The 23,423-nt window shown below is 32.9% G+C and overlaps 1 protein-coding gene across 3 annotated transcripts in view; it reads left to right on the top strand.

The window, feature by feature from the left end:
* The window catches only part of ZRANB3 (zinc finger RANBP2-type containing 3), a 209,619-nt gene that overhangs the window by 106,067 nt on the left and 80,129 nt on the right, over nt 1–23,423 (top strand). For all 3 annotated transcript variants that reach the window (XM_031451316.2, XM_010984029.3, XM_031451317.2), the window contains 3 exons: nt 532–710; nt 3,289–3,520; nt 8,415–8,500. In XM_031451316.2, coding sequence (XP_031307176.2) covers nt 532–710; nt 3,289–3,520; nt 8,415–8,500 — 497 coding nt within the window. The remainder of the gene's footprint in view (nt 1–531; nt 711–3,288; nt 3,521–8,414; nt 8,501–23,423) is intronic.

Here is a 23,423-nt window from a genome sequence, read left to right as displayed (position 1 = left end):
TAGAAATGAGGCACAGATGACGTAACTGTGAAAACAATCAAGTGAGAAGATACCAAAGATGTGGGCTCTCTGCTACTTTAGCATCCAGTTAACTGTGAACTTGGACAAATAATTTAACTCTCTGTGCTTACTTCTCTTGTAAAGTGTGCGTGGTTTAGGACTTATTCTAGCTTTAAAACTACATGATAACTGGGCTGTATAGGTAAAGTATTTACTCCTGTGTTCTCTAAGAGGAGAATTATATACCATCACATACATCTTTGTAAAATTAAGTTGTATGAAACCAGTATAACTAATATTTAAAATAAGAAGTTGTCTTAGTCCAATCACAAATGACTTGAAAATAATATAATTTGTTTCATAAATTTTAAATGTCATTATAATCTTGAGGTTTTTATAAACTATGTAATCCAGTTGATTTTACGTTGGGAAAGTATTTTGATAGTAATATTCTTAAATAAAACATTTGGTAAATATTTTCTTTAAAAATATTTTAGCATTTATTTATTTATTTGCTTGTTTTTAATTTAGATGGGTCTAGGGAAGACAATTCAAGCAATTGGCATCACTTACTTCTATAAGGAAGAGTGGCCTCTTTTAATAGTGGTCCCTTCATCTCTGAGGTACCCTTGGACAGAAGAAATAGAGAAATGGATCCCAGAGCTAGGTCCAGAAGAAATCAATGTTATTCAGAATAAAACTGATATTGGGTAAGAAGAACTTTTAATCTTTAAGAAAAAAAAAAGCCTTCCAGTGTGTATGTAATATATACCAGTGTTTGGAATGAAATAGCACATAATTTAGAATTAAGAGACTAATATGGAGAATTTTATTTTATATTTAAAAATATGAATTATTTATCTAAAACCAAACAGTGTATTTAGTGTCATCAGTTCCTTTATGGTATATTTTTAAAGTTATATGGAAAAAAATGTATATATATATATATACTTTAAAATTATTTGAATATGCCTACTTTATATATACCTTAAATATACTTTAAACTATTTTAGGGTATAAAAATAAATTTTACAATTTTTCAGTGATTAACTTGAAGCTCGTGAACTTCTGTTATCGACAACAATGGTAGGTTTTGCTTAGAAGTTGTTAGTTAATGTGCAAGTTCTATGTAAAACAAAATTAATGTTAGCCAGTTTTACTTTTTATTATATCAACTTATAATTTTAATATTTTCTACATTGAAAATATTTACTTTGTGATAATTTGAAGTCCTTACTCTAAAAATCGATCATAGTATAGCTACTTCTTCTCATTTTGTTTTCTAGCCATTGGAATAAACTGCATAAATTTGAATATTAATAATTTATTTCATTGTATTTCCAGGTGAAACATGCAAATTATCATGTTCTTAGAAGTTCAAAGTTACCGATTTCTAAGCCTCAAATAAAAAGCAATGTATCCATTAGAAATAAATGTCTGTTAATACTTGGTTAGATTGTTTGTGTGTGGTATTCTACTATATTGTATTCTCTATGATTATTAACATAAAGAAATATAGAAATAAAGTTGGCCTTTATGAGTGTGGAAGGAGGAACCAGATAAAATAGATGTCAACATTTTTCTTTCAACCTAAAACTCTAATTGAGTGAAATATTTCTTCATGGGCCCAAGGAAATTTAAACACTTTGCATGGTCAAAATAAAATGTAGACAATAATTATAAATAAATTTCCTCTCTTCTAATAAAACTACATAAAACTTAAGACTTAGGACTTTAGAGAATATAGAATTTATTAAGACCTCTATACCCATTTTCTGTTAGCTATCCCTTATTTAGAAGTTTACATATAAGTATTCTTAAAATATTTCCCCTCTATCATTTTTTATGTGTTTAGGTCTTCTAATTTTTATTATTATTTTGGAAATATACTTTAGCAGTTAAATAGTGGCTAGTATTTTTATTTGAATAACACTTGGGATATGTTAGATAGCATTACAACCCCAGAGGATGACTTTTCTGCAGGATGTCAGCTAATGGTGGAAAAACTTGCCCAGTGTCTTCCAGGAACTTAAAGAAACAGCTCTAGGTATATAGCAACATGTGACAACATGTATTACTGCAAATGCGTATACCTCTTTTTGTCATACGCCTGTTATGCATGGACCATCTGCTTGTCAAGACGTGGCAGGGTAATAGCTACAGTGACCTATGACGCCCTTGTCTTCCGTATATTCCTCTTAGTATATCTAAGTTAGTTAGTAGTATTAGCCCTATTCTTTTCATCAGCAGACTTTCCTATCATTTGAGTGCAGTAGGAAATTCATTAAGTCTCTATATTAAATAGATTCATTCAGGGCTTAAATGCAGTAATCCTTAAAAAAAAATTAATTGTCATGTTGGTACTGGCCATTTAGGAGATCTGACTTTTCTGTTGAAGGGTAGAGAACTGCAGAAGATTGACACCATCCTGTGTTTTTCACTGGTGACATAGAAAATACAAAAGTGACATGTTTTATTGTTAATGCATTTATTTATCTAATTATTTCATTCTGCAAACTCACTGGGAGCATAGCACTGTACATAACAGAGATGAATAAGACACATTCCTTACCCTCACCAGTCTTATGATATAATAAGAGAAATAAATACATAAGTGAATAATTTCATTATAGTATGATAAAGAATATTATAGATGTATGAATTATAGAGATAGTTTAAAAGATCAGAGATGACTTTAGCCTAGTGTATCTCTAGGTGAGGTTGTACCCTCCTCTCTTCCTCAAGCCTTATTGCCCCAGGGCAAGGACCATTTTTGTTGTCACTGTGATAGGGACTCTACTGGCCTTTAATGGGAGAGTTCAGGAATGTGAAATGCACTGCAGTACACTGGACAGCCGTGCAGTACTAAGTGTCATTCTGCTCAAAATTGCATTAGCACTTGAGTCGAAAAACACTGCTATCCTCTTTGTGGGAAGGCTTCATTGTATAGTCAACTAATATTTGCGTATCTACTTTTTATGTATGATTCTAGATGCATGGAAACAAACATTCTTAGAAAGTAATGTTCTTATCCTAGTAAAATGTCAAAATATTCCAAAAACCATTTAACCAAAAATTTGGTTTTGGTTAACCAAATTTTAAATTTTGGATTCTAATTTATCATATTTGAAGATGGCAAAATCTTAAAGAGATACTATGTTTTAGCAGTAGTACCATCTCTTCTTTTTCCTCCTTTATTCTCCTTTGTATTTCTTCCCAAAGAGTTATATTGTTTTTAGTAAATTGGTTACTAAGATATATTTAAAGTACATGGATTTTCTTTTCTAGGAGAATATCGACCAGCAAAGTGACAGTTCTGGGTTATGGCCTTTTAACCACAGACGCCGAGACTTTGATAGATGCTCTGAATGATCAGAACTTCAGAGTAGTTATTGTGGATGAATCTCACTACATGAAGTCCAGAAATGCAGCTCGCAGCAGGATTTTATTGCCACTAGTACAGAAAGCCAAACGAGCCATTCTTCTTACAGGAACCCCAGCTCTGGGAAGGCCTGAAGAGGTATCAACATCCTTATACTTTGGGCTTTAAACAAAGAACTGAATCCATCACTGTTTTTGTAAATTTTTAATTTTAAATTTGATGCCCCAAATGCCATTAGAACACATTGGGAATTTCTAGACAGCTGTTTATGATTAAATATATCTTTTGCCCTGACTGTATCTATTTACGTGTAAGCCTTAGCCATGCTTATAGTTATATATAAAAAATAACTTTTACCTTTATTATGAGATTTTCATATTTAATACATATTTGTAATATTCTTCACATTTGTGTTCTTATGGTTCTTCTGTGGTCTTAATTTTCATTTATCCAGTCTATTTTACATTATATTTTACAGCTCCCTAGGGTTGGGGTTCAATCTCCTTTGTATCTTTTGTACTACATTACATAACTTCTCTCTGTTCCTCTTTCACTTCAAAATCCACATTTGGGGAGGTAGAGAGAAAATAGAAGTTATACGCAGACCAGAGGAGATACCTACTTTGAATGGAAGAATAAGGCATTTATTTGATACCCTATTTAGCTTTTACAACTCTAAGAGGCAGTTGGGGTACGGAGTGATTAAAAGGCTGGGAAGGAAAAATGAAGGATGAAACACTATAAAGGTCAGTATAACCTAGGGAAGCCCTGTCTATTAAGGAGCACTCAGTCATAGAAAAATACACAGGCTTGTTGCTTGGTAGGGTTGTTGTGAGAATTAGAAGAAATATTGCTTTGAAAGTGCAGTGTCCTGTGCCTGGCACATAGTAAACGTTCAACTAAATGTGTCCATTGTTGTTACTGATTATTAAGCCAGGCCTGAATGATAGCTATTGCAAGCATCTCTGCTGGTATTACCAAGGGTCTGCTTTTGAATGCCACCCTGGAATTCTTCTGAAATACACAGAACAGTGCATAGCCAGTGATGATAAAATTCTCCATTTTACCTTTTATATTTTTTGCTCTTGAATACCTACTGGAAGTGGGAGAGTAGACCCCAAGTAATTTACTTAACGTTCTAAAATTATGTCACTGAGTAATGGGATTTATTATGTCCTTATGAAAAATGTATGAGATGTATCATTTAAGAAGGAAAGTATATAAAAGATATGTATATTTTAAATGATAACAGAAAAATGAATACTCAGTTATTGATTATCTAGCATAAGAAATGGAATACTGGCAGTACAATAGTGGCCCTTGTGTGCCATGTGATTACATACCAGTACCTTCACTCCTCACCCAGGATACCACTATTCAAAGCAAGGGTACATCTGGTTTTGTGAATCATGATGATTATACAATTTGGGGATGTTGGGACTCTTTAAGAAAAAAAATATAAAATTGCAAACTCTAAATTAGGAGTTCTGAAACTGGGGTGAGTCCTCTAAGTTTGTTTCTCTTTTGCAAGATTATTTTGGCTATTCTGGGTTCCTTGAATTTCCATATGAATTTTTTGTAGAACTTGGCAATTTTTGCAGAGAATCCAGCTTAGATTTTCATAAGTATTGTGTTGAATCTGTAGATCACTTTGGAGTGTATTGCCATGTTAACAATATTGTCTAGAAATCTATGAACATGGGAGATCTTTCAATTTAGTTGAGTTTTTAATTAAATTTAACTCTCCAACAGTGCTTTGAAGTTTTAACAGTATAAGTCTTATGCTTCTTTTGTGAAGTATTTTATTCTTTTTGATACTGTTGTCAATAGAATTTTCTTAATTTTATTTGTGGAATGTTTATTACAAGTATATAGAAGTACAATCATTTTTGTGCATTGATCTTGTATCCTGCAAGCTTGCTGAACTCATTTATTAGTTCTAATAATTTTTAGTGGGTTCCTTAGGATTTTCTGTATACACGATCATGTCATTTCCAAATAGAGATGGTTTTACTTCTTTCTTTCCAATCTGGATGTCTTTTATTTTATTTTCTTGCATAAATAGCCAATTCTTGCCCTGGCTAGAACTTCCAGTACAGTTTTGAATGGAAATGGGAGTTGTAGGCATCTTTTTTGTTCCTAATCTTGGGAAGAAATCAGTTCTTTCACCACTACATATTTACCATGTTAACTGTGGGTTTTTTGTAGATTTCCTTTATCAGATTGAGTAAGTTCCTTACTATCTCTTGTTTATTGAGTGTTTAATCATGAAAGGATACTGAATTTTTTAAATGTTTTTTCTGCATCTACTGAAATAATCATATGGTTTTTATCCTTTATTCTACTGATAGAGTATATTATATTAGTTGATTTTCATGTTAAACCAACCCTGCATTCTAAGAAAAATCTTGCTTGGTCACAGTATATAATCCTTGTATATGTTGTTGGATTCACTTTGTTAATATTTTGTAGATGATAATTGTGTCTATATTCATACAAGATATTGATCTGTAGTTTTTTTTGTTATATCTTGGTTCAGTTTCTTATTATATCTTGGTATTGAAGTAGTACTGACCTCAGAGAATGAGATGGGAAGTGTTCCCTCCTATTCTGTTTTTTTGGAAGGGTTTGCAAAACTGTGTCTATATTCATACAAGATATTGATCTGTAGTTTTTTCTGTTATATCTTGGTTCAGTTTCTTATTATATCTTGGTATTGAAGTAGTACTGACCTCAGAGAATGAGATGGGAAGTGTTCCCTCCTATTTTGTTTTTTTGGAAGGGTTTGCAAAACATTGATATTACTTATTTTTTATTAAAAATTATTAATTAATTTTTTAAAATTAATTAATTAAAATAATTATTAAATAATTAAAAATATTTGGTGAATTTGATGATGATTTCTGGGCCTAAGCTTTTCTTTGTGGGCAGATTTTAGATTAACAATTAGATAATTCATTTTCTTCACTGAGTAAATACCTATTCAGATTGTCTGTTTCCTTTTGAGTCAGTTTTGATACTCTTTTTGTGTCTTTTTAGGAAGTTGTCCATTTCATTGATGTTATCTAATATATTGGCATCCAGTTTTCATGGAATTCCTTATAATTCTTTGTATTTCTGTGAGGTTTATAGTGACATCCTCTTTTATTTCTGGTTTTAGTAATTTGAGTCTTGTCAATCTAGCTAAAATTTTATCAACTTTGTTAATCTCTGTAAGAGCCAATTATTGGTTTCATTGATTTTTTTTGTATTGCTTTCCATTTTATTTAAATTCTAATCTTTATTATGTTACTTCTTCTGTTTGTTTTGGGTATAATTTGCTCTTCCTTTCCCAGTGTCTTAAGGTGAAAATTTAGATTATTAATTTGAGAACTTTCTTCTTTTTTTAATATAAATGTATACCAATATAAATTTTTCTCTAAACACTGCTTTCACAGCATCTCATTTTTGGTATGTTGTCTCCTCAGTTTCATTTATTGCAAAGTCTTTTCTAATCTCTAATTTCCCTTGTGGTTTCTTTGTTGAACAGTTGGTTATTTAGAAGTATGTTGTCATATAAAAAGGATGTAAAGCAACAAAGCCACTGTGGAAGACACTTTGGCCATTCCTTAATAAGTTAAAAATCAAATTACTGTAATACCTAGCAGTTTCCTTCCTAGGTATATACCCAGAAGAATTGAAAACATATGTTCACAAAAACTATATCCAGATGTTCATAGTGCCATTATTCATGATATCCAGAAAGTAGGAAAAAGTGTCCGTAACTGCTGAATGGATCAACAAAATGCAGCCATAAAAAGGCATGAAGTGCTGATTCACTCTACAGCATGGGTGAGCCTTGAAGACATTATGCTGAGTGAAAGGAGCCAGACACAAAGACTACGTATTTTATGATTCTATTTTTGTGAAATGTCCAAAATAGGCAAATTCATAGAGCTAGGAAATAGATTAGTGGTTGCCAAGACTGGGAGAGAGGGAGAATGGGATTAGTAATGGGTATAGATTTTTTTTTTTTGAGTCATAAAAATGTTCCAGAATTAGATAGTAGTGATCAAAACACAACTTTGTGAATCTCCTAACAGGCACTGATTTGTACACTTTAAAAGTCAGAACAATAAAATCGGAATATGAATTTATACCTCAAGCTGTTATTTTTAAAAAATATTAAAATAACAGGCACTACTATGTACAGCCTATTAAAGTTATAAAAATGGAAAGATTTCATGATACAATTGATGAAAGCATAAATTGGGACCATTGTTTTTTACAGTGCAGAATGGTAACATCTATCAGATTTTGAAAAGCATATACCTTAAATCCACCTGTTTCATTTCTAAAAATGTACTCTATAAACCCATCTAATACAAATGCATATAGGGGGTTGGATGGATGGATGGATAGACAAACAGATGATTGATAGATGTAGATGCTGATACATATGTATATCCCTACACCCACATATATTTATATATGTGTACTCATACATGTAGACTTAACCAAGTTACTAATTTTTAATAACTGCATGAAAGCTAGAAACAGCCTGTATGTCCACTATCAGAAGACTGTTTAAATCTTTTACACTGTATCTACGTAATAATCTTTTACAGTGTAGCCACATAATAATAAGCTACATAATAACAGTGTTTTATTATTTTAGTAGATTGCTTATGTGATTTTTAAAACTAAATAAAATTAGACATACATGTGCTTTAATGATGTCTAAGATACGTTCTGGGGGACAAAATTCCAGTTGTGTATGTGTAGTATGATCCTTTCCTGTGAATAAAAGAGAATAAGTACATAAGCTTATGTAGGCATACAAAGTATATAAATGTACATTGAAGAAAAGGTTAGCAGTTATTCCTGAAGAATAGGATGGCAAGGATGGGTGGATGGAGGGGAACGAGGAGCCTTGAGGGAAAAGGTAGATTTTCTTTTTCATTTTTTACTATTTCATTAAGTGGATTCATCACGGTAATAATAGTTTACTAGAAAATATTATAACATATTGAAGACACTTGTGTTGTTTCAGCTTTTCATGCAGATTGAAGCTCTCTTTCCACAAAAGTTTGGAGCATGGACCGACTACGCCAAAAGATACTGTAATGCACATATCAGGTATGACAAACTATTTTCTGTAAGTTTTAACCCTCTCATATTACCATGAACATTAAACTTCATTAGTTAGCCTTTGTCCTGGTGTTCTTCAAACTTGTGGTAGCTCTAGAATATTTTCAAGTAAAATCTTGTGTGGAAGACGCATATGTAAAAAAGGAGTCAATAATGGAAGTTTTTCTTTATTTTTTACCTTCCAAACATTTCATTTTTGAAATTATTTAATTGTATTGATACATGTGCATATTATGAAAAAGTGAAAAGTAAGTACCCATCCCACCCGTGTCTCACAGTCAGCCATCTCCCTTCCCAAGTAACCAGTGTTGGCGATTTCTCGTGTATCCTTCTAGAGATACTCTATGCATGAAAAAGCACATATGATTATGTATGTATAACATTATTTTATTTCTACATAAACTATTTGCTGTCTTCACCTACAATGTGTTGGAGATCCTAGCATTATCAGTTACTAGAAGAACTTTGCCATTCTTTTTACATGTTCCATGTATTCCACTGTACAGACACACTGTAATTTACTTATGTAGTCTACTATTAATAGACATTTGTTTGTGGTATATAGCTGATGCATACAATGGAGCAGTGAATATCTTTGCAGGTGTTGAGAAGTAATATATTACAGTGGCAAAGAGCATGCAAAACTAGAGCTAGACCACTTGTGTTTTATATTCCTATTCAGTACTTCCCAAGTGTTTCATTTTAGAACAGTAACTTTATCTCCCTGTACCTTAATTTCTTTAGCCCTATAAACAGAGAATAATTATTCCTGCTTCAGAGAGTTATTATGAGACTTACATTAGCTGATATTTATAAAGGACTTGAGCAATGACTGGTACATAGTGAGCACTCAATAATTATTAGCTATTTTAATGTTTCATGTCATGCACATGGAAGTAAATCTGTAAGATAAATTTATTAGAAGTGGAATTGCTGGTACAAAGGGCATATGCATTTTTATATTTTATAAATATTTGCAAATTATTCATATACCAATAGAAAACGTATACCAATTTATATTCCCACAGCAGTAAGATTTTTCCCCACACCTTGACAACATACTTAAATAGAAATTATTTTATCTTGCCAATGTGATCTGGTAATAATTTTAATACACATTTGTCTTATGTTGTTAAAGGCAGTCAAGCATTTTTTCATACATGTAAAACTCACGTGTACTTTTTTCCTGTCAGTTGTCTATGTACTTTGCCCTTCATTCTACTAAACTTACTAGCTTTTTTTCTTATTGACATATGGGAAATCTTTGTATATTATAGAAGTCAGCTCTTTACCTGTGATATAAGTCCCTCACCCTTTGTCTTTCTGAAATCACCCCTTATGGTTATTGTGTTCTGATGCTTTTTAAAAGGCCCTAGAGCACAGGGGTAGACAGAGTCCTTCCAGATTGTTTGTATATTGGCAGTTTAACAGTGATCCCCAAAATCAGGCAAGATAGCACACACACCCCCAAAAAATCAAGGACCTTTTTCTATTTAAGACTATAAATACAGAAATATTCAATATTAGTATAAACCAGAAACTCATTAAAAAGCCTATTAACCATATGCAAGTGGAATTTATATGAGGAATGCAGCCATAGTTTAATTTTGGGAAATCCATCAATATAATTAGCCATGTTAATAATGAAAAGGAAAAGCTTCATTTCATTTTTTCCATTTATGCTGAGATGTAATTTGATAAAATTCAGCATTCACCCTTTATTACAGTTTTTAATAATCTTAAGGTATGCATGTGTGTTACTTATGTACGGGTGGCAGTTGTCTGTGTTCTTTGCCCTTCACTCTACTAAACTTACTGGCTTTTTATCTTACTGATATACTGGAAATCTTCATATATTACAGAAGTCAGCTCTTCATCTGTGTTATGAGCCCCTCACCTTTTTTCTCTCTGTGTGAAGTAATCCCATGTGGTAAACATACATATGCATACCTCTCAAGGCATTTTCTTCTAGATTCCATTTCAAAAGTTTTATGTTATTCCTTTACTTCTTTACCTTGAAAGCACTATGGTTCCATAGACGCTGATTTAGATCGAGGCACTTCCTGGCATTTTAAGTTAGTCTGTGGAATGTTAAATTTTTTCCCCATAATGTTTGATTCTATAAAGTTGTCATTTTCACACTATAATGTTGCAGAAACCAAATTATGGTTAGTTCTTCAGTTTTAGATCCTTATTTTATATTTGAAATGTCATGACTATATTAAAAATAAAGTTAAATGAAGCTTGAGCAAAAATGTAACTTTGCCTTTGTAAAGTTTATTCCATACATAAGTGATAGGAAACAGAAGTGGACATGATGGGAAACAGAATGTGAATGTGATTTAGAGATGAGAAGTCTAGGTATAGGTAACTACCTACCAGGTTTGGTCTGAGAGGCACAGAGAGTATTACTTATTCAGAGCATCCCAGATCCAAAGTCCCTTACATCATTCACTCTCCTGGGTTATATTTAGAGGAAGCTATAAATGGAGATATGATTTGGAGAAGACAGCCCATTGAGTTGTCAACCATTAGCACATTAGAGCTAGAAAAGCTTTGCAGTCGCGCAGTCCCCGCCTCTGTCATTTTACAGGCACCTGACAAGGTTAAATGGCTTGCCCTGTATCTGACTTCCTCTTATATATATTTTTTCACTTTTCCTGGCAGTAAAGAAGATTTAGGGAATGGCAACTTTGATAAATATTCTTTTACATAGAAAAAAAGGACAAATAGGTAATCCAGCCAGGATTGGCTGCTGGCATCCTCTTAGCAGCAGCCCCTCCCTTGATGTCATGCTTAAAGGTTAGGAATGTGTTCATAGTAATTTGTCAAATTTTCTGAATTTTCTTTACAGTTGATATTTTGTGCCAGTTTTACCTCTTAGGAGAAACAATTATCTTAATTGTTATGAGAGGGAGAATGTTGAGTGATAGTACATTTTAAAGGTATTTATAGTCATTCCCCAAAAGTGTTAGTTAATAGGTCATGTCAGCTTCAAGAAATGTCTTTTGTGGAATTGCAGTATGCTTTGTCCTTAGCACTGTTGCATTTAATGTTCTCATCTATAGCTAAATAGAGGTCAGGTCTATTCCATTTGCAATGGCTCAAATCTGAGAGAAATAGTTAACATACTGGATGGCAGAGATAAGTTTGAAAAATAATTTGATAAAAATTCTGCACTTTATGCTTAGAAAGTCTGCTTTGTATGGAAGGGATTTGAGAAATCCTCACCTATTATCAGTAGTTCAGTTTAGTTTAAAAAGACTTCTGTTTTGAATAACCCTAGGCTAAATTAAAGTCAAGTGTCTATCATAAGTGATAAAAAATTAAGTAATATTAGGACACATTAATGAAACTGGCATCCAGAGTAAGTGATGCTTCTGCTTCACTCATTGATTAGCCTACATCTGGAGTTTAATTTTGAATTAATCCATTCAAAAAATATAGGGAGATGGGTATAGCTCAGTGGTAGAGTGTGTGCTTAGCATGCACAAGGTCCTAGGTTCAATCCCCAGTGCCTCCATTAAAATTAATTAATTAATTAATTAAAATTTTAAAATAAAACATTGAAAAATATATTTATAAGGTACCTGCTATCTGCTATTGCCTGTGCTAAATATCAAGCATGGATTACAGAGAACAAGACTGAAGTATAGAGAACAAGGCCCCAGCCTTCATTGAGTTTTCAAGTCAAATACTGACCAGATAATTATAGTTGTGGTGAATGTCATAAAAGGGGGGTGAAGGACGTTATGGCAGAGTTTAGTAGACTGAAATAATTAAGTCACTATAATCAAAAGGACCAAGAGGCATCCTGTGAGGAAGTGATATTGATTTGCATCCCAGGATGAGGAATTTTACTTAGTAAGGCTCAGAGCAAGAGAGATCGCTATGCCTTTGAGGAACTAAAAGAAGTCCAGTTCAGCTGAATATTCTTGAGCTAATTGAAGAGAGAGTCTCAAGACAAGATGGAGTTAGGCAGGGGTCATGTTATACAGGGTCTTGTGCTTCACCGTAATAGCAATAAAAAGGCACTGGAGGGTGTTTTGTGTTATTTTTTTGGTTATCAGTGTTGCAGGCTTTTTTTTTTTTAAACTACGCTGAAGTATGCTTGAGAAAATTTACCATTTTAACCATTCTTAAGATTAGAGTTCAGTGATACTGAGTACATTCACATTGTTCTGCAACTGTCACCACCATCCGCCTCCAGAACTTTAATGAGCACTGAAACGCTTCCCATTACATTCCCAGTATTATAAACAATTTCCCATTCCCATTCCCCTTTCCCCCCACCTCTAGACCCTGCTTGTGGGATTTTAAAGCATGAAACACATGCATGATTAAATTTACAAGTTTCATTTGTTATTTTTTAAGACAACATTTTCACATGACTCAAAATTCTAATCCTATAGAAGCTCATATAATTTCAAAAAAATCTCTTTCACCTCAGTTTCTCTTCTTTAGGCAACTATATGTAGTTTTTAATCTTTGCACAGAAATTGTGTATATTTGCAAGCACATTCTTGTTTTTAACTAGTTATTATAAATATCCACGTTATTTTGTACTTTCCTTATTTGTCCTTTTTTGTACACATAAATACCTTCCACCTTTTTCTTAATGGCTTTATGGTATTATTGAGAATATCCATAGTTTCTGGATTGGCAAGAAGTTGAGGGGGTCTGCATACTTTTATGTTCTCTAGAAAATGGGAATGACAGTTATGTGTTCAGAGAAATGGAAAAGTTGAGGGTTAAAAGTTTGGTGAATGTTGACATGGTATGAAATTTTGCTGAACAGGGGAATGAGAGAATGAAATTAGTGTGGTAGAATCAGTACAGCCCTGGATAACTATTTGAGAGCAGCAATTCTAGATTTGTAGTGGAACCAGTCTTCTCTAAGGTTTGATTGCTCCAGCAGCATGAGCAGAAGCTTGGAAAAGTCTTATAGTTGGACCTATCAAAGATTTTTTTCCCACCAGCGAGCAATGCATGGACTGTGGGACAAGGGAAATTATACTGTATTGATAAAAACAAAGCTTATGTAGGAACTGAGAAATCAAAACAAGGTTAGGAAGGATGTGAAGACAGGCAAGATATTGTGGATATGGTGAAAGTTGACTGAAAGGTCCTGATGGAATAGTAAAGATACAGTGGGTATAAATGAACAAGTGGGCTGGAAGGATGGGGGTACTAGAGAGTGGAATGTCTGAATTTACTAGCAGGAACTTTTTCAGGATGGATTATAGCTGTGGGAGGGATTTTAGGTCATTGGAGACATGGAATACAAGGAACTGAAAGGGAACTTAAAGTCATGTTTTAAGAAGCATATTAACAAATGAAAACATAGCTGAGAAAGGGTTACCAGAGTAATGAGGGGATTTCATATTCAGCTCTACAAATGCCTAATATTATTGATGGCCTGCTATATTTAAGACATTATTTCAGAGCTGCCGGCAACACAGAGATGAGTAAGACATAGTGCTTGGTCTTAAGAAGCCTATAGGAATTTGAAAAAGAAAAGACCTAGGAGGAACAAGTCTTTAAATATTTAAAGATCTGTCATGTTTTAAAGGAATTAGACTTTTGTCTTTGTGGTGTCAGAGGGTAAAAATATTATCAAGGAATGAAATTTAATAGGAAGGTGGATTTTGGCTTAATATAAGAAATAAAATATGCATAGTTATTTATGTATAAAGGACAGTTAAACAATAAAAATTGTAACACTCTACAATAAAAATGGAACAGAAAAACACTGTAATTCAACACTACTACCAAGTAAATTGTTTTCATTTTTCTTTATTTCTACCCATCGGTCTAGTAACTTTGACAGAGCCTGCCTGCAATGCCGTCATCTGCTACTCTCATTTAGCATCACTTACCCCATGCTTTAACATTGTCTTTGTAAGTTGTTTTATTCTCTTTATTTTTACTAATTTAAAGATAGTTTATTGCTCTTGGAAAAATAATTCATTCTTATGTTGACAAATCAAACAAAGAGAAATGAGTTTTTACATAGGTAAAAATCAGCTGAACTCTCACTGCCCACAGGTAACCAATACTAATGTGTTTTGGTAACTTTCCCTCTAGATAACTTCTCTGCTTAGATCCGTAATGATAAGTAGATAGGTAAGTAGAGAGAGAGAAAATTTTATACAAATAGGGCTATGTTATACATACTTCTTCTATAATATGCATTTTCCACTGAACGCAACTTTTAGGATATCTTTCTATATCAGTAACTAAAACATATCATTTTTATTAGCTTCATGGTATTACATTTTATATATGATGCTATGCCATGTATTTTAGATGTGTTATCTTTAATTCTTTTAACAATCCTACAAGGTTAATGAAATTATGGCCATTTTATAGATAAGTAAACTGAGATTTAGAAAGATTAAGTAACTTGTCCAAGTCACGAAACTAAAAAGTCAAAGACAGTAATGTAAACACCCCTTACCACCACTTTTCTTCTGTTCTCTTGCAAATATTTGACTTATTTGGTAATTTAGTGTCCGTGTTTATAGGATTGATTAAATAGAATAAATGGACTAAATAAATTAATATTTAATAAATCAAGTAATTGTTCCTTTCTTAGTCAATTTTTTAAGTTTAATTATTAACTTTTATTCCACCATTTGGTTTTCTATATAGCCATTACTATTTTTTTTTCTTTTTTAATTGAAAGATATGTCAACTACTAAAAGGTCATACAAGCACATAAAATAATTTTTTTTTTTAAGTTTCCTGGATGCCTCCCCTCCCACAGCCTTCTGTTCTGCTCTGGTCTGTACTGGTTTTTCTCCAGGCATGGTGCAGAGCTGTCATTTTGAATTTTCTTTTGCCTCTCCTGGATTCCATACCTTTGTTTCTTATTTTCTTGTCTTCTTTTTTTAATATTCTATTATGGAAAAAATTCAGTATATACAAAAGTAGGCAGAATAAAATAATACACCCTCTACGTACTCTTTACGAGCATCAACTAAACTCATGCCCAGTCTTGTTTTCACTGTTCTCCCATTTACCTCTACCACCCCATATTATTTTGAAGCAAAGCCTAGACATCACGTTTTATCCATATACTACTTCAGTATATATATCTAGGGAGTAAGGACCCTTTTTTAAAAAAAACAGGTAATTATACCATTATCATGCTTAAAAGAGATTAAAATTAATAATAATCTCTTAATAACATTAAAAGTTCAGTCAATGTTTAAATTTCCAGTTATCTCATAAATATAGTTTTACAGTTTTTTAAAAGTTTTTTTTCCCAATTGTTTGTTTGAGTTAGTACTCAAATAAGGCTCACACATTACAAACAATAGATCTCTCCCTTAATCTCTCTAAATCTCTCTTAATCTCCAGGTTTCTCCTCTATTGCCTTGTTTTTATTTAGTTATTTTTAATTTGTTGACGAAACTAAATTCTTACTGTTATCTGGACTTTGTTGCTTGCATCTCCATGGTGTTGTTTAACATGTTCCTCTGTTCTCTATATTTCTATGTTGGTAATTCGATGTACAGACTTCAATTATTTTTTAGCAGTTCTACTTTATAGGGATGTTGTGTTCTTCCATTAGAAGGCCCATGATAAGTAAGGCCTCTCTTTTTGGGATGTTAGTGGCTGTTAACATTCAGTAGATGATTTATTAAATCATTAGACATTGCAAAATGTTAATATTCTAACACTCTTCATTTATTAGTTGATATAACTCTCTAAAGAAAAACCTCCCCTACTCCTCTATTTGGACACTCAGTGGTTAAGTTTATTTAGAAAAGGAAAGGTAAATGCTTAATTTTTCCTTTTTATTTATGAATTTTCAAAATAATAAGTTGCTTTGCTAGCATTTTCTAATGGTGTCTAATGAGGGTATTTATTTTTGAAATTAGTAAATTTAAGTCCTTTAACTTTGTTCTTTTTTAAGATTGGTTTGGCTATTCTATGTCCCTTGCATTTTCATCTAAATTTTAAGATCAGCTTGTTGATTCCTGCAAAAATGGGATTTTGACAGAGTTTGCATATAATCTGTAGATCAGTTTGGGGAGTTTTGTCATTTTAATAATATTAAGTCTTCCAGTCTGTGAACAGAGATTTGTTTCCAGTTATTTAATTTTTTAATTGCTTTCTACAGTGTTATGTAGTTTTTAGTATATTATTCTTAACATTCATTTTATCTTGTTTTTCTATCAAGACTGTTGATGAGGTTGAAGAAATTAACTTCCAATCCTAGTCTGCTGAGTGCTTGGGAGTTTCTGACTCGTGTTTTTTCAATCCATTTCAGTTACCATCTTTCTTGATGGTCAAATTGTCCCACCTTTGACAAAAGGGACCATCTTCAACATGGTGCTTTACAGAACCCTAAGACTTTGGTTGCTTTCTTGCTGTCTGATATGACAGGATGTCGCAGGGTGATCTTGTACATTTTTCCCTTGGTTCCTCTTAGCATATTTCCTGGTTTTCTGAACACATATTCCTCAATGGCTTCCTAAGAAAAGTTCATAAGAAGTACATTTTTTGAATCCTGATATGTCCGCTTGTAGTTAGTCTCTTGTTTGATACATTGGCTGGGTATAGATTTTTGTGTTGGAAATCATTTTTCCTCAGGATTTTGAAGTCATTTCTCCATTGTCTCCATTGCCATTCATAATCATAATACCCTTCTGACTTATGATCCTTTGCATGTTTTATGTACATTTGTCTTTCCCCCTATCCTGGAAACTTGTGAGATTGTCCTCTATCCCTGTTATTCTTTGATTTCATAAAAATGTGTTTGGGTTTGTGTCCTTTTTATTCAAATGATGGGCACAAACTAATCCCTTTTACTCTCAAAAGTTGAGTTCTTATGTCTGGGAAGTATTCATTATAAACCTTTTCTTTCCTTTTCCTCGAGTGTTTCTTTCTTGAACTACTATTTTTTTTTTTTATGTATTGGTCCTTAAGTTTCTTATTTTTATTTTTTGTTTTACTTTTTGGGAGCCTTCCTCCCTTATCCCACATTTTTCTGTTGAATTTTTGTTTTAGCTGAGGAAAACAGCTAAAATGTTATAAATTATTAACCATCCTTTCTTAATCTTTATACCCTCTGTATTCACATAGCCTTCTATTTTTGGATGCTTGTTGTTGCTGGGGGTTTTTTTTTTGAAATATTATTTTGTTTTACTTTTTATTTTTAACTTTCGTTTGCTGCATTATATGTTTACTGTGAATTTTTTTTTTGTAGTGTTTTGGTCTCTTGTTCATATTAGAGGCTTTCCTCAATGTCTTTTGATCCTTGAATGGCCATTCATATTTTAAACTGAAGAGGTAGAAAGCTCATTAGAAGAGCTTTTTGACTAGAAAAGGATGGGCTTTTCATTGGAAAATCCTCGGATATTATTTGTGGAGGTCATCTTTCTGTGACGTTTTAAATTTTTTTAAGAAAAATGAATTGTCCATTCTTCTATTGTGAGTGTCTTGGAGGTTTAAACCTGGCTACCATGTGTTTGGCATGAACAAGGGAGGGAGATTATTGTTCTCCATGCTTACTAAGCAGACTCTTAACTCAATCTCTAGTTTCCGTATGGCATCTATCCTCACCTCCTACTGTTCTTGGTTTCCCTATATTTAAACTTTGGTTCCGTTTCTCTTGTAGAATAAAACTATGGTCTCATGCAGGAGGGATAGTAACATGGTAGCATGAAATGGGGAGACAGGGCACTTAGCAATTCCTTATACAGATCTTCAACCAATGTCCCTATTTTTAGCTACCATGTTGCACTCACCTCCACCTTCTAAAGTACCTGAGGTTTAACTCCTGAAACGGACTAGGGTTTTGTGGACACCTCTCCTTAGGTCCTTGATATTCAGCTTTTTCCATTGTGTTAGCTTCTTCACTTTTTATTCCTGCTTATAGAAATATGTTCACATTCTTTGCTCTTGTTTCCTTTTCATTCTCTTTGTCCTGGTGGCTTAATGCATTTTTATTTTTTGTGCTCATTTTCATTGAGGATAAATATTTGTGTTGATTTTCACCATGTTTTAACCAGGATATCTCTTCTACTTACTACCCCTTTTCCAAAAATTGGTTGAAATCCTCATTTCCTGGGGGGTTTTTTTTCTCTCTCTCTCTCTCATTCTCTTTGTTCTTATTTTTTTAATAGCTTTTTAATTTCTTTCCTTTCATGTTAGAAGAATTTTCATAGGAATAAGTTATAAATATGATTAATTTGCTGTGTTTAACTTCATGTCCCTTTTCAAAATTTAGTTTGCTTTAGCTTTTGCTTGCTAAAGAATTGCTATTCTCAAGAACTAACTGTAGGGTATATTCATTAGTCAGTTGATCCATTTGTTCATTAATTCATAAGCTGCTTATTACACATCAGGCGCCATGCTAAGTGCTACTAGGAATACAAGGGTGAATAGGACATAATCTTTGCCAGAAGGAGCTTATACTTCAGGTTTTTACAATTCTAATCCCAGGTTTGCATGGTGCTGCTAAGTTACATTATAATTTTGGGTTATTTCATGAAATAATATATTCATAATTTCAGGTAGATTTTTAACTTGCTCCCAAATGTATCTAAGTAGCCAGAAAAATAGTTCTTGGATTCATATGTTTTGCTTATCTCTGTAATCCCAGAAGTACTTTGTTTAGCTGTACTAAACAGGTTTCCCCAGTTTTTTCAGCTGTTTTTGGTCCTGACCACAATTATTTGATTATTCAAATACATCTTCAGTTTCACTCTACTTAAGAAATGTAAAACATTACTTTTACCCATGTGAATTTCTTCTACCCATTTGAGCTTCTTTTTGCTGAATTACTTCCTAGTGTTTCAGAATCTGCTGTTTAACAGAGCTCAAGGAGCTTTGCTAACAGGAGATGAGCGCACTCTTGAGAAGCCATCTGTCTCGTGCACATGGTTCAGCTGCATCTGAACTCCTGTACTCCCTTAACTGATACAGCTGCCTTTTATTTTTCCTGCAGTTTCAAGTTTAGCGCACTCAGGTGTCTAGTTATACTGGTAAACATAGGTCTGAGCAGCATACTTGGTACTTGAACACTGACTGGACTTTCCAAAATTATTGATCTCCAAAGTCAGTTCACTAAATTTTAAACATTTCCAAAACAAACTGTCTGACTGCACTGAAGAAATTAAGTTCTTTTTCCTCGAGCATTTACCATATCTTTTGTCGTATCAACTGACTATGGTTAGGCTGCAAAAAAAATCACAGTTTTATAATTCCTCTTTTCTGAAGCTTGATTCCTTTGTAATGTACATCTGCTCTTTTTTTGTAGATATATATATATGTGTATATATATATATTTACTGAAGTATAGTCACTTTACAATGTGGACAGCATAATGCTTCAGTCATACATGAACATACATATATTCATTCTCATATTTTTTCATTATAGGTTACTACAAGGTATTGAATATAGTTTCCTATGCTATATAGTAGAAACTTGTTGTTTATCTATTTTATATATAGTAGTTAGTATCTGCAAATCTTGAACTCCCAAGTTATCCCTTCCCATCCCCCTCCCCCCTGTAACTATAAGTTTGTTTTCTATATGAGTCTGTTTCTGTTTTGTAAATAAGTTTTTTTTTTTTGATTCCACATATAAGTGATATCATATGGTATTTTTCTTTCTCTTTCCGGCTTACTTCACTTAGAATGACAATCTCCAGGTCCATCTGTGTTGCTGTAAGTGGCATTGTTTCATTCTTTTTATGGCTGAATAGTATTCCATTTTATAAATATGCCACAACTTCTTTGTCCAGTCATTTGTCAGTGGACATTTAGGTTGTTTCCATGTCTTGGCTATTGTAAATAGTGCTACTATGAACATTGGATTTCATGTATCTTTTTGAATTAGAGTTCCCTCCAGATATATGCCCAGGAGTGGGATTGCTGGATCATATGGTAAGTCTATTTTTAGTTTTTTGAGAAATCTCCATACTGTTTTCCATAATGGCTGACTACGTTCCCACCAGCAGTGTATGTAGGAAGGTTCCCTTTTCTTGACACCTTCTCCAGCGTTTATCGTTCGTGGATTTTTGAATGATGGCCATTCTGACTGGTTGTGAGGTGATGCCTCATTGTAGTTTTGATTTGCATTTCTGTGATAATTAGCAATACCGAGCATTTTTTGTGCCTGTTGGCCACCTGTATGTCTTCATTAGAGAATTGCTTGTTTAGGTCTTCTGCCCATTTTTGGATCGGGTTTTTTGGTTTTTTTGTTGTTAAGTTATATGAGCTGTTTATATATTTTGGAAGTTAAACTTTTGTCAATCGCATTTGCAAATATTTTCTCCCATTCCATAGATTGTTTTGTTTTGCTTATGATTTCCTTTGCTGTGCAAAAGCTCCAAGGTCTTGAAGAGATACTTGTATGCATGTTCATAGCAGCATTATTCATAGTAAGTTAAACAAGGAAGCAACAGGTGTCCATCAGTGGGTGAATAGATAAGAAAAATGTGGTTTGTACATCCATTGGAATATTATACCATCTTACAAAAAAAAGGAAATTCGGACATATGCTATAGCACGGATGAACCTTGAGGACTTTGTGCTATGTGCAGTTAACCAGTCTCCAACAGACAAGCGCTGTATGATTCCATTTATGTGATGTATTTAGAATAGTCAAAGTCATAGAGACAAAAAGTAAAATAGTGGTTGCCAGGGGCAGATAGGAGGGAATGTGGAATTATTTAGTGGGTATAGATTTTGGTTTTACAAGATGAAAAGAGTTATGGAGACGAACAGTGGTGATGGTTATACAGCTAGTTATATTGTGTATTTAATGTTGAAATGTACACTTAGAAATGGTTAAGATGGTAAATTTTATGTTATATGTATTTACCACAATTTTAAAAAATGAAAAAAAGTCAGTTAAAAATGGATTGTAAACTTGAACATAAAACCTGAAACTATAAAACCTGTCAAAGGAAATAAAGAAGAAACTCACTGTTAGCTTGGGTGAGGCAAACATTTTTTATATAAGATACAAAAACATAAACTGTAAAAGACAAAAGTGATGAATTCTGCTTCATAAAAATTGAAAAGATCTCTTCCAAAAGCCCTAGTAAGAAAATGAGTGGCCAAGCCACAGGCTAGGAGAAAATATTTGTAAAACACATATTTGATAAAGAAATATATAAATTCATATATATATATATATATATATATATATACACAAATATATAAAATTTTAAAGTACACAGAAGGAATTTATAAAAAGAATGTATCAAACCTCTCAAAACTCAATAATAAAACAAACAGAAACAAACATTTTAACAGTTGAAAGAGTTGGAGACCTCACCAAAAAGATAAGGTGAGGTCAAATAAGCACCTGAAAAGATGCTCAACATCATTAGTCATTAGAGAAGTGCTAGTTAAAACCACAGTGGAATACCAGCATATGTGCATGAGAACAGGTAGACTTTTTACAGACTGGCAGTACCAAATGATGGCAGTGATGCTGAACAACTGGAACTCACATACACTGCTGGTGGGAATGCACAATGGCATAGGAACTTTGGGGAGAAGTATGCCAATTTCTTATAAAGCTAAACATACACTTACCATACAACCCAGCAATCCCATTTTGGGTATTTAGTCAAGATAAGTGAAAACATATGTTTACTCAAAAATGTGTATGCAAATGTTTATAGCAATTTTATTTATACTCACTTAAAACTTGAAGCAATCCAGATGTCCTTCAACTGGTGAATGCACAAAAAAGTCATGAAATATCCATACAGTGGAATATGTTAGTCAGCGGTAGAAAGGAATGAACTACTGATACACCCAGCAACAGAAATGAATTTCAAATGCAATGTGCTAAGTGAAAGAAATCAGACCTAAAAGGCTTCATACTGTGTCATTCTGTATGTATACCATTCTGGAGTGTGCAAAACTGTGTAGGAGCAGAAAATAGATCAGTGTTTCCCAGGAGCTGGGAGTGGAAGAAAGAGACTGCTCCAAAAGGACACAAGGGAGCTTAACTTAAAAAAAGAAAAGTCAGAGGTTACTTTTCAAAGTCCAAAGTTAACTCTGTGTGTGTACATGTGTGACTGTATGTGTGTGTGTGTTGTTGTTGTTGTTGTTGTTGTTGAACACAGATAAACGTGTGTTCTTGGCTGTAAATTTCCTATTTGATTATTGTAAGCTAATATAAGTGCCTGTTGAGAAATTCCTTTTTAATTGTACTCAGTCAAAAAGGAAAATAAAAAGAAATTTGTGTTTATTCTTATTTCAGAAAGGAGGAATGAATTTTTACTTACATTGTAAATCTGAATGAGAAAACGGTTTTATTAATTCCAAAGGAAGATTTCAAGGTTCATGTTTCACAGTTTCTCTAAAGACATTTGAAAGTCTGTTGTTGTTAATTTTAGGTTGTTAGGAATTCTCCTTTATGTTTAAATATTTAATTCTACCCTAAACCATACTGCTGCTACTTTGTCTTAAAAAAGATGTTTTTCTCATTCATTTCTACCTTTCTTCTTTCATGTTTACAACTTACTTCTTTGCTGTTGTACTTACAGACTTGTTTTGTACTTTTCTTTCCTTGCCACAAAACCAATGAACACTGAATTTCAGAATCCCTCACTTACGTAGGCCCACTTCAGGGCTCTGGGAGAGAATTTGGCAATTTTCACCATTTTGTGTTCCTGTCAAATTTATAGAAGTAGGCTACTTTTAATAGACTGAAAGATCTCTCTTCAGTCAATTGTTATTTTATATATATATTTATATGTATATATATGTATATATACACATACCACATACATGTATATATGGATTTAATTGTGTTGTGGAGTTTGGTGTTAGCAAGCATTTTACAGATCAGGCTAAGAGAAAAATGTATTGGCAGTTCATTTAGTTTGAGTTTAGTGGGCTGTTTATGAAGACCTCAGTAATTTCCA

Source organism: Camelus dromedarius, chromosome 4 (assembly GCF_036321535.1).
Source record: "Camelus dromedarius isolate mCamDro1 chromosome 4, mCamDro1.pat, whole genome shotgun sequence".
NCBI classification, from domain to species: Eukaryota; Metazoa; Chordata; class Mammalia; order Artiodactyla; family Camelidae; genus Camelus; species Camelus dromedarius.
Note: the sequence above shows the minus strand (reverse complement) of the source record. Positions and strands in the feature narration are given on the sequence as shown.